At 38.0% G+C, this 12,433-nt stretch overlaps 1 protein-coding gene across 14 annotated transcripts in view; it reads left to right on the top strand.

Annotated features, from left to right (window-relative positions):
• The window catches only part of EDA (ectodysplasin A), a 481,432-nt gene that overhangs the window by 190,480 nt on the left and 278,519 nt on the right, over positions 1–12,433 (top strand). For 4 of the 14 annotated variants that reach the window (XR_008708419.1, XM_055564601.1, XM_055564608.1 and 1 more), the window contains one exon: positions 2,165–2,843. The exons of the other annotated variants lie outside the window; for them this stretch is intronic. Coding sequence is in view for 1 of the 4 variants with exons in the window: in XM_055564605.1 (XP_055420580.1) it covers positions 2,165–2,266 (102 nt within the window). In the remaining 3 variants the exon portion in view is untranslated. Of the gene's footprint in view, positions 1–2,164; positions 2,844–12,433 lie in introns of those variants that run through there. 14 annotated transcript variants of the gene reach the window in all.

Raw genomic sequence — 12,433 nt, 5'->3', positions numbered from 1 at the left:
AAGTTCACGGTTCACATATTGCTGAAGCCTGGCTTGGAGAATTTTGAGCATTACTTTACTAGCGTGTGAGATGAGTGCAATTGTGCGGTAGTTTGAGCTTTCTTTGGCATTGCCTTTCTTTGGGATTGGAATAAAAACTGACCTTTTCCAGTCCTGTGGCCACTGCTGAGTTTTCCAAATTTGCTGGCATATTGAGTGTAGCACTTTCACAGCATCATCTTTCAGGATTTGAAATAGCTCAACTGGAATTCCATCCCCTCCACTAGCTTTGTTCATAGTGATGCTTTCTAAGGCCCACTTGACTTCACATTCCAGGATGTCTGGCTTTAGGTCAGTGATCACACCATCATGATTATCTGGGTCGTGAAGATCTTTTTTGTACAGTTCTTCTGTGTATTCTTGCCATCTCTTCTTAATATCTTCTGCTTCTGTTAGGTTCATACTTAGGTCCATACCATTTCTGTTCTTTATCGAGCCCGTCTTTGCATAAAATATTCCCTTGGTATCTCTAATTTTCTTGAAAACATCTCTAGTCTTTCCCATTCTGTTGTTTTCCTCTATTTCTTTGCATTGATCGCTGAAGAAGGCTTTCTTATCTCTTCTTGCTTTTCTTTGGAACTCTGCATTCAGATGCTTCTCTCTTTCCTTTTCTGCTTTGCTTTTTGCTTCTCTTCTTTTTACAGCTATTTGTAAGGCCTCCCCAGACAGCCATTTTGCTTTTTTGCATTTCTTTTCCATGGGGATGGTCTTGATCCCTGTCTCCTGTACAATGTCACGAACCTCATTCCATAGTTCATCAGGTACTCTATCTATCAGATCTAGGCCCTTAAATCTATTTCTCATTTCCACTGTATCATCATAAGGGATTTGATTTAGGTCATGCCTGAATGGTCTAGTGGTTTTCCCTACTTTCTTCAATTTCAGTCTGAATTTGGCAATAAGGAGTTCATGATTGGAGCCACAGTCAGCTCCTGGTCTTGTTTTTGCTGACTGTATAGAGCTTCTCCATCTTTGGCTGCAAAGAATATAATCAATCTGATTTCAGTGTTGGCCATCTGGTGATGTCCATGTGTAGAGTCTTCTCTTGTGTTGTTGGAAGAGGATGTTTGTTATGACCAGTGCATTTTTTTGCAAAACTCTATTAGTCTTTGCCCTGCTTCATTCCATATTCCAAGGCCAAAGTTGCCTGTTACTCCAGGTGTTTCTTGACTTCCTACTTTTGCATTCCAGTCCCCTATAATGAAAAGGACATCTTTTTTGGGTGTTAGTTCTAAAAGGTTTTGTAGGTATTCATAGAACCGTTCAACTTCAGCTTCTTCAGCGTTACTGGTTGGGGCATAGACTTGGATTACTGTGATATTGAATGGTTTGCCTTGGAAACGAACAGAGATCATTCTGTCGTTTTTGAGATTGCATCCAAGTACTGCATTTCGGACTCTTTTGTTGACCATGATGGCTACTCCATTTCTTCTGAGGGATTCCTGCCCGCAGTAGTAGATATAATGGTCATCTGAGTTAAATTCACCCATTCTGGTCCATTTTAGTTCGCTGATTCCTAGAATGTCGACGTTCACTCTTGCCATCTCTTGTTTGACCACTTCCACTTTGCGTTGATTCATGTACCTGACATTCCAGGTTCCTATTCAATATTGCTCTTTACAGCATCGGCCCTTGCTTCTATCACCAGTCACATCCACATCTGGGTGTTCTTTTTGCTTTGGCTCCATCCCTTCATTCTTTCTGGAGTTATTTCTCCACTAATCTCCAGTAGCATACTGGGCACCTACTGACCTGGGGAGTTCCTCTTTCCGTATGCTATCATTTTGCCTTAGGTGTAATTAGGTACTGAACATTTTGACTCAGCAAATTAATTAATCAATCATTGTATCCATCCTGGAGGAGTTAAGCCTTGAGGAAGGTTTCAAAGAGAAGAAGGCATTCCAGATAGAGGCCGTGTCGTTTACCAAAACAAGGCTATAAGAATGATCTTCTGAGGTTTGGGAGACAGCAAACATATCACTACTATGAAATGGCTGCTAAGTTGTGAGTAGAAATGGTAGCATTATCTTCTTGCTTTTAAAGTCCTGTTCTGTTCTTGGTTTTAAGAAGAAAATATTAAATCACCATTAAGTATCTTGTTAGCTCTAGATTTTTTTTTTTATAGGTGCTCTTTATTAAACTGAAGACATTTTCTTCTGTTCCTGGTTTGCTTAAAGATTTTCATCAAGAATATATGTTGAAGGACTTCTGGTGGTCCAGTGGCTAAGACTTTGAGCTACCAGTGAATGGGGTCGAGGTTCAATCCCTGGTTGGGGAAATAGATCTCACATGCCACAGCTAAGAGTTTATATGCCACAACTAAAAGATCCTGTGTGTCACAACGAAGATCGAAGATTCTATATGTTGCAGCTAAGCCAGTACAGCCAAATATAAATAAAGAAAATTTAAAAATTAAGAAAAGAATAAATGTTTTATTTTGTCAATAATATTTTGAATCTATTGAGAAGATCATCTCCTTTTCCTTTTTTATTCTGTTGCTACAATGAATTGTATTGTTTAATTTTTGAATATTTTATTGAAGATTTCTACATCTGTGTTCACAAGACATTATTTGTCTGTAGTTTATAATGTTTTTGTCTGGCTTTGGTATTAGGATAATAATAGCTTTATATAAAGTGAGCTGAGAAGTTGTCCCTTCTTTTGTATTTCCTGAAAGTTTTTGTGAAATTGGTCTAATTTCTTCCTTCAATGTTTGGTAGAATTCACCAGTGAAACATTTGGGTTTGGAGATGTTTCTTGTTGAAAGATTTTTTTAAGAATCATTTTTAAAATAAAGGTATTCCTATTTGGGTTATCTGTTTTTCTTCAGTGAGCTTTAATAGTTTATGCTTTTCAAGGAATTTGTCTATTTTGTCTAAGTTGTCAAGCTTATATGCATGGAGTTATTTTTAGAATTCCCTTCAGTTCAGTTCAGTTCAGTCACTCAATCGTGTCTGACTCTTTGCAACCCCATGAACTGCAGCACGCTAGGCCTCCCTGTCCATCACCAACTCCCAGAGTTCACTCAAACTCATGTCCATTGAGTCGGTGATGCCATCCAGCCATCTCATCCTCTGTTGTGCCCTTCTCCTCCTTCCCCCAACCCCTTCCAGCATCAGAGTCTTTTCCAATGAGTCAACTCTTCGCATGAGGTGCCCAAAGTACTGGAGTTTCAGCTTTAGCATCAGTCCTTCCAATGAACACCCAGGACTGATCTCCTTCAGAATGGACTGGTTGGATCTCCTTGCAGTCCAAGGGACTCTCAAGAGTCTTCTCCAACACAACAGTTCAAAAGCATCAATTCTTCGGCATTCAGCTTTCTTCACAGTGCAATTATGACATTCATACATGACCACAGGAAAAACCATCGCCTTGACTAGGTGGACTTTTGTTGGCAAAGTAATGTCTCTGCTTTTGAATATGCTATCTAGGTTGGTCATAACTTTCCTTCCAAGGAGTAAGCGTCTTTTAATTTCATGGCTGCAGTCACCATCTGCAGTGATTTTGGAGCCCCCAAAAATAAAGTCTGACACTATTTCCACTGTTTCCTCATCTATTTGCCATGAAGTGATGGGACCAGATGCCATGATCTTAGTTTTCTGAATGTTGAGTATCTTCTTAATGTTTGTGGAGTCTATAGTGATTGCCCCATGTTATTTCTAATATTGATGATTTGTGTCTTATCTCATATTTTCTTGGTCTGTCTGTCTATAAGTTTATCAATTTTATTGATCTTTTCAAAGGACCACCTTTTGGTTTGATTAAAAACAGAAAATAAACAGACAATTTCAGTGCTTTCTGCTTCTATTAATATCATTTCTTCTCCTTGCTTTGGATTTAATTTGCTTTCTTTCTCTAGTGATTTATGTTGGGCACTTAGATTACTAATTTTAGTCCTTGCTTCTCTTCTAATATAAGCATTTAATGATGTAATTTTCCCTGTCCACACTGTTCTTAACTACATCCCAGAAATTTTGATATGTTGAATTTTTATTAAGTTCAAAATATTTTAGAAGTCCTTTGAGAATTCTCCGTTGACTCATGGGTTATTTAGATGTTTGTTGTTTTATTTCCAGACAGACATTTGGAGTATTTTTTCTGTATATCTTTATGTTATTAATTTCTAGTTTAATTCCATTGTGGTTAGTGAACATACTTTATATGATTTCAATCCCTAAAAAATATTTTGTGACACCTATTAGGATGGCTACTATACAAAAAAGAAATAATAAGTCTTGGTGATGCTGTGGAGAAATTGGAACTGTTGTGCACTTTTGGTGGTATTGTAAAATGGTTCAACCACTATGGAAAACAGCATGGAGTTTCCTCAAGAAATTAAAATAGAACTAGCATATGATCCAATATTGTCACTCCTGGGTATGTAGCCAAAAGAAGGATCTTGAAGAGATATTTGCACACCCAAATGTTCATAGCAGCACTATTCACAATAGCCATCATGAGGAAGTGACCCAGATTTCCACTAATGGATGAATGGATAAATAAAATTTGGTATATACATACAATGGAATATTATTCAACTTCAAAAAGTAAGGAAAACCCCAGGACACATAGCATTATGTTGGATTTATAGCCCCTATGCTTGTATTGGAGAAGGCTATGGCACCCCACTTCAGTACTCTTGCCTGGAAAACCCCATGGATGGAGGAGCCTGGTGGGCTTCAGAGTCTGACACGACTGAGCGACTTCACTTTCACTTTTCACTTTCATGCATTGGAGAAGGAAATGGCAACCTTCTCCAGTGTTTTTGCCCGGAGAATCCCAGGGACGAGGGAGCCATGTATGGGGCCACACAGAGTCAGACTTGACTGAAGTGACTTAGCAGCATCATGCTTGTAGTAAAATGGTGGTAAACTAAAGGTCTTAAAGTTGTAATTACCTGAAATTTCCTCATGCTGTATTTATTTGTTCAACTGATTTTCTAAGAGGCATTAGCATCAGCATTGGAAGCAGATCAGCTAGATTTGACTCTCAGTGCAGATATTTATCATCTGTATGGCACTGAAGATATTACCCTCTAAACTTTGGTCATCATGTTTATAAAATAGACTTCCTAACAATCAAGTACCTATTTTATAGAAGTGTTGAAGAAATTGAGCATATAAAATATTAGCATAGGACCTTGTACACAGTAAAGGCAACTCTTGTTATAGCTGTTTTTGGTAGTGGTGTTGGTGGTATTATTTTTGAAATGTAAACATGGTTATTTGCACTCATTAATAATTATTAATGTATTATTTCATTAATAATCTCACTGATTTTGATTCATTGTCCAAATATATTTGGAATCTGACCATGTAATGCAACTACAAATCCATTTAGTTGAGCCATCATCTTAAGAAAGAAAAATCAAGTAAATCCTACTGTCACATGCTACAGGATTGATAGACTTTAAGGATGGATATTGTACTAAGTGGACTAAACCAGTCATAAAAGGGCAAATACTGTATGATTCCACTTATGAAATGTGTCAAAAGTTAAATTTCTAGAAACAGAAAGTGCAATAGTGATTACCCGGGGCTGAGGGGGAGGATAAAAGGGAAATTGTTAAAGGGAGAATTTCAGATTTGCAAGATGAAAAAGTTTTGGAGATCTGTTACACAAACATGAATATACTTATCACTACTCAACTGTATGCTTAAAAGAGTTAAGATAGTAATTTTTAGGTTGTGTCTGTGTGGTATTTTTTTTAACAATATTTTTTTAAAAATGAACTTTTTGAGGTTCATTTTATGGATCATAATGTGGTCTAACATGGTGCATACTTCTTGTGCATTTGTAAAAAAACTATGTATTCTGGTCTTGCTAGGTAGAGTGTTCTATAAATGTCAATTAGGTTAAGTTGGTTAGTAGAGTTGTTCAGTTCTGTATCCTTACTGATTTTCTGTCTTCCTGTTTTATTGATTGCTGAGAAAAGAATGTTAAAATCTCCCACTATAATTGTCAATTTCCCCTATTTATCCTGTTCAGTTTTATTGCTTTTTGCTTCATGTACTCAGAAGTTCTGTTGTTAACTGCATACATATTCAGGATTGTTATGACTTGGTGGTAAATTGATAATTTTATCACAACATAATGTCTTTATTTATCCCTACTAATATTCTTTCTTCTGAAGTCTACTTTGTCTTATTTTAATATAGCTACTTAAGCTTTATTTGAATTAGAATTTACATAGTATATAATTTTCCTTCCTTTTATTTTTAACTTAAATATGTCTTTACATTTAAAGTGAGTTTCTAGCCAGAAAGAAAAGCACCAATACAGTATACTAATGCATATATATGGAATTTAGAAAGATGGTAACCATAACCCTGTGTACGAGACAGCAAAAGAGACACAGATGTATAGAACAGTCTTTTAGACTCTGTGGGAGATATGGGGGATGATTTGGGAGAATGGCATTGAAACATGTATAATATCATATAAGAAATGAATCGCCAGTCCAGGTTCGATGCAGGATACTAGAAGTTTGGGGCTGGTGCACTGGGATGACCCAGAGGGATGGTATGGGGAGGGAGGTGGGAGGGAGGTTCAGGATTGGGAACACGTTTACACCCATGGCAGATTCATGTTGATGTATGGCAAAACCAATACAGTATTGTAAAGTAATTAGCCGCTAATTAAAATAAATAAATTTACTTAAAAAAAATAAAGTGAGTTTCTTAGTTTGACAATCTCTATCTTTATTAGGTATGTTTAGACAATTTACATTCAGTGAAGTTATTGGCATGGCTGGATTTCTATGTTTATTGTTTTCTGATTGTTCCCTCTATTCTTTGTTATTTTCCGTTTTCTACTTTCTTTTGGAATATCATGTGTGTGTGTGCTTAGTCACTCAGTCATGTCTGACACTTTGTGACCCCATGGACTGTAACCCACCAGGCTCCTCTGTCCATGGGATTTTTTTCAGGCAAGAATACTGGAGTGGGTGGGTTGCCATTTCCTCCTCTAGGAGGTCTTCCCAACCCAAGCATCAAACCCATGTCTCTTATGTCCTGCATTGCAGGTAGATTCTTTACCCAATTAGAGTGTTTTTAATAACCTATTTAAATTTATCTATTGGTGTTTTTGTTTTATCTCATATTTGTATTTTGGGCTTGCCATATGGTTTTTCCAGTAGTTATGTTTGGATTTAAGAGTTGGACTATAAAGAAAGCTGAGCGCCGAAGAATTAATGCTTTTGAACTGTGGTGTTGGAGAAGACTCTTGAGAGTCCCTTGGACTGCAAGGAGATCCAACCAGTGCATCCTAAATGAGATCAGTCCTGAATATTCATTGGAAGGACTGATACTGAAGCTGAAACTCCAATACTGTGGCCACCTGATGCGAAGAGCTGATTCCTTTGAAAAGACCCTGATGCTGGGAAAGATTGAGGGCAGGAGTAGAAGGGGACGACAGAGGATGAGATGGTTGGATGGCATCACCGACTCAATGGACATGAGTTTGGGTAAACTCTGGGAGTTGGTGATGAACAGGGAGGCCTGGCATGCTGTGGTTCATGGGGTCGCAAAGAGTTGGACACAACTGAGCGACTGAACTGAACTGAGTTGATTGACAATTCACATACCTAATATTGCATTGTCTACTTTGAGTTAACACTGTACCACTTCAGGTATAATATAGATGTCTATAGATGTGGATTTGTGTAATATAGATATGAATTTGTTTATTCTGCTCCACTTTTATCATTGTTATATATTTTACATCTCCATGTGGAAAATCCCACACACGATATTATAAGATTGTTTCTAATAGTCTTACAGATTAAAGAACTTACGATTTTTAATATTTACCAGGCATTTGTTATTTCTGTTGCTCTTCTATTATTGTGAGATCTAAGATTCTCTCTAATACCATTTTCCTTCACCTAGAAGAATTTCCTTTAGAGCAGATCAACTGGTGATGATGTAATCTCTGAGTTTTCATTCATCTGAAAATGTCTTTATTTCACCTTTAGTTTTAAAGATTGTTTCACTGTATATAGAAGTCTTGGTTCACAGTTCTATTTGTTTAGTACATTAAATATAATTTGCTTCTGACCCCCATGGTTTTTTATGTGAAATCCATGTTTTTTTAATTTTTGGCCACCTATATGTAATAGGTAAATTAAAGACAGATTTTCAAGATTTTTTTAAAAATCTGTTGTTTTCAACATTTTGGTTGTGATGTGCCTAAGCATAATTTTCTTTGAGTTTATTATGTTTAGTGTTAGCTGAGCTTCTTGAATCTTTTAAACATGCCTTCACCAAGGTGGCTCAGAGGTTAAAGCGTCTGACTGCAATGCGGGAGACCTGGGTTCAATCCCTTGGTCTGGAAGATCCCCTGGAGAAGGAAATGGCAACCCACTCCGGTATTCTTGCCTGGAGGGCTACAGTCCACGGGGTCACAAAGAGTCAGACACGACTGAGCGACTTCACTCACTCACAAATTTGAGAAGTTTCTTATCATTATTTCTTCAAATGTATTTTCTATACCCATTTCCTTGTCTTCATCTTCTAAGATTCCGGTGACATGAATGTTAGAACTTTAGATGTTGTTCCACAGGTCTCTGAGCATTTGTTAATTTTCCCCCAACATTTCCCCCTCTCTGTCTCTCTTACTGGATAATTTCTGTTGATATATCTTAAAGTTTACTGAATCTTAGGACTTTCCTGGTGGTCTGCTGACTAGGACGTTGCATTCCCAATGCAGGGGGCCCAGGTTCAATCCCTGTGTGGGGAATTATATCTCACATGCTAGAACTAAGATTTTGCATTCTGCTAATAAAGATCCTGCATGCTGCAACAAGATATCCCACATGCTGCAACCAAGACCCAGTGTAGTCAAACAAGAAAAATTTTTTTTAAAGTCTGTTGACTCTTCTGTCACCTGCATTGTGCTGTTGAGCCCATTTAGTTTTTTAAAATTTGAGATATTACATTATTCAGTTCTAGAATTTGCATTTTTTCTTATGTTAATAGTTTTAATTTTTTTCTGCTGAGACTACTATCTTTCTATTCCTATACTCCATTGAGCATAATTTTAATATTTGTGTATTAGTTTTCTATTGCTTCAGAACAAATTGCCACATATTTAGCAGCTTAAAACAACATGCACTCCCAGTCTGAGCATGGCCTAGTTGTTCAGGATCTCACAAGGTTGTAACCAAAGTATCATGTGAGCTACATTCTCATCTGGAGTTTGGGGTCCTCCTCCAAGTTACATGGTTGTTGGTAGATTTCAGCTCCTTGCAAGCCTGCAGTTCTCTCCCACACATGGCCGTCTCCCTAAGTAGTTCACATCATAACAGCCTGTATCTTCAAGGTTAACAAACAATCTCTCTCCACAAAGAATCTCTATCCACTAAGAAAGAATCTTCTTTAATACAACATAGTCATTGAAGCGACATCTACACTGGGTCTTGGTTGCAGCATGTGGGATATCTTGTTCCAGCATGCGGATCTTTATTAGCAGAATGCGAAATCTTAGTTCTAGCATGTGAGATATAATTCCCCACACAGGGATTGAACCTACTTTTGCCATAGAAAGAAATCTAATTGAGGGATTGGTATCATATCACCTTTGTCATACTCTATTGCTTAGAATTAAGTTACAGATCCTGTCTAGACCCAAAGATAGAAGATTATACAAAGCCATGGTTACCATGAGACAAAAAAATGACTGGGAGGTCATCTTAGGATCTGTTTTCCATGAGCTGCTTTCAAGTGTTTGATAATTCCAACATCTGGATGATATAGGGTGTGATATCTTTTGACGGACTTTTCTCTTGAGAATTGATCACATTTCCTGGTTCTTTCTATGTTGACTAATTTTGGATTGTATCCCAGACATTGTGAATGTTATGTTGTAGAAAAGATGGGTCACATTATTATCCTTTAGATAAATTTTTAAAGATACTTAACATGTCCAAGTTACAGGACACAAGTTCTATCCTGCCTTCTGTGGATTGGAGTTCTAATCTCACTTGAGTTTTCCAAGTCATTAGTTTACCGTTTTATTTCTTTTCCATGCTTATGCCCCTCAGGGATTTGTCTAAGTGTTTATATTTTAGTTTATATTCAGTTCAGTCGCTCAGTCATGTCTGACTCTTTGCAGCCCCATGGACGGCAGCATGCCAGGCTTTGCTGTCCATCACCAACTCCAAGAGCCTACTCAAGCTCATGTCCATTGCGTTGGTGATGCCATCCAGCCATCTCATCCTCTGTCGTCCCCTTCTCCTCCCACCTTCATTCTTTCGTAGTGACAGGGTCTTTTCCAATGAGTCGGTTCTTTGCATCAGGTGGCCAAAGTATTGGAGTTTCAGCTTCAGCATCAGTCCTTCCAATGAATATTCAGGACTGATCTCCTTTAGGATGGACTGGTTGGATCTCCTTGCAGTCCAAGGGACCCTCAAGAGTCTTCTCCAACACCACAGTTCAAAAGCATCAATTCTTCAGCACTCAGCTTTCTTCACAGTCCAACTCTCACATCCATACATGACCACTGGAAAAACCATAGCTTTGACTAGATGGACCTTTGTTGGTAAAGTAATGTCTCTGCTTTTTAATATGCTGTCTAGGTTGGTTATAGCTTTTCTTCCAAGGAGCAAGCATCTTTTAATTTCATGGCCACAGTCACCATCTGCAGTGATTTTGGAGCCCAAGAAAATAAAGTCTATCACTATTTGCCATGAAGTGATGGGACCGGATGCCAAGTTTTTCTCTCTCCTCTTTCACTTTCCTCAAGAGGCTCTTCAGTTCTTCTTCACTTTCTGCCATAAGGATGGTGTCATCTGCATATCTGAGGTTACTGATATTTCTCCTGGCAATCTTAATTCCAGGTTGTGCTTCATCCAGCCCTGCATTTCGCATGATGTACTCTGCATAGAAGTTAAATAAACAGGGTGAGAATATACAGTCTTTACATACTCCTTTCCTGATTTGGAACCAGTCTGTTGTTCCATGTCCAGTTCTAACTGTTGCTTCTTGACCTGCATACAGATTTCTCAGCAGGCAGGTCAGGTGGTCCAGTATTCCCAGCTCTTTAAGAATTTTCCACAGTTTGTTGTGATCCACACAGTCAAAGGCTTTGGCATAGACAATAAAGCGAAAGTAGATGTTTTTCTGAAACTCTCTTGCTTTTTTGATGATTCAGCAGATGTTGGCAATTTGATCTCCGGTTCCTCTGCCTTTTCTAAATCCAGCTTAAACATCTGGAAGTTCATGGTTCATGAACTGTTAAAGCCTGGCTTGGAGAATTTTGATCATTACTTTACTAGTGTATGATGAGTGCAATTGTGCAGTAGTTTGAGCATTCTTTGGCATTGCCTTTCTTTGTGATTGGAATGAAAGCTGACCATTTCCAATCCTGTGGCCAGTGCTGAGTTTTCCAAATTTGCTGGCATATTGAGTGCAGCACTTTCACAGCATCATCTTTTAGGGTTTTAAATAGCTCAGCTGGAATTCCATCACCTGTACTAGCTTTGTTCGTAGTGATGCTTCCTACAGCCCACTTTACTATGCATTCCAGGATATCTGGTTCTATAGTGCTTACTACCATGGTTACTCTATTGTGGTTACACCATTGTGATTATCTGGGTCATGAAGATCTTTTTTGTATAGTCCTTCTATGTATTCTTGCCACCTCTTCTTAATATCTTCTGCTTCTGTTAGGTCCATACCATTTCTGTCCTTTATTGTGCTCATCTTTGCTGAAATGTTACCTTGATATCTCTAATTTTCTTTTTTTTTTTTCTAATTTTCTTGAGGAGATCTCTAGTCTTTCCCATTCTATTGTTTTCCTCTATTTCTTTGCACTGATCACTGTGGAATGCTTTCTTTTCTCTCTTTGCTATTCTTTGGAGCTCTGCATTCAAATGTGTATTTTTCCTTTTCTCGTTTGCTTCTCTTCTTTTCTTAGCTATTTGTAAGGCCTCTTCAGACGTTTTGCCTTTTTGCATTTCTTTTTCTTGCAGATGGTCTTGATCCCTGTCTCCTGAACAATGTCTCAAACCTCTGTCCATAGTTCTTCAGGCACTCTGTCTTTCAGATCTAATCCCTTGAATCTATTTCTCACTTCCACTGTGTAATGTAAGAGATTTAATTTAGGTCATACCTGAGTGATCTTGTGGTTTTCCCTACTTTCTTCAATTTCAGTCTGAATTTGGCAATAAGGAGTTCATGATCTGAGCCACAGTCAGCTCCCAGTCTTGTTTTTGCTGACTGTATAGAGCTTCTCCATCTTTGGCTGCAAAGAATATAATCAATCTGATTTTGGTGTTGACCATCTGGTGATGTCCATGTGTAGAGTCTTCTCTTGTGTTGTTGGAAGAGGGTGTTTGCTATGACCAGTGCATTCTCTTCGCAAAACTTTGACCTGCTTTGTTTTGTACTAAGGC

Source organism: Bubalus kerabau, chromosome X (assembly GCF_029407905.1).
Source record: "Bubalus kerabau isolate K-KA32 ecotype Philippines breed swamp buffalo chromosome X, PCC_UOA_SB_1v2, whole genome shotgun sequence".
In the NCBI taxonomy this organism is placed as follows: Eukaryota; Metazoa; Chordata; class Mammalia; order Artiodactyla; family Bovidae; genus Bubalus; species Bubalus kerabau.
This window is presented reverse-complemented; position numbering and strand designations above follow the sequence as displayed.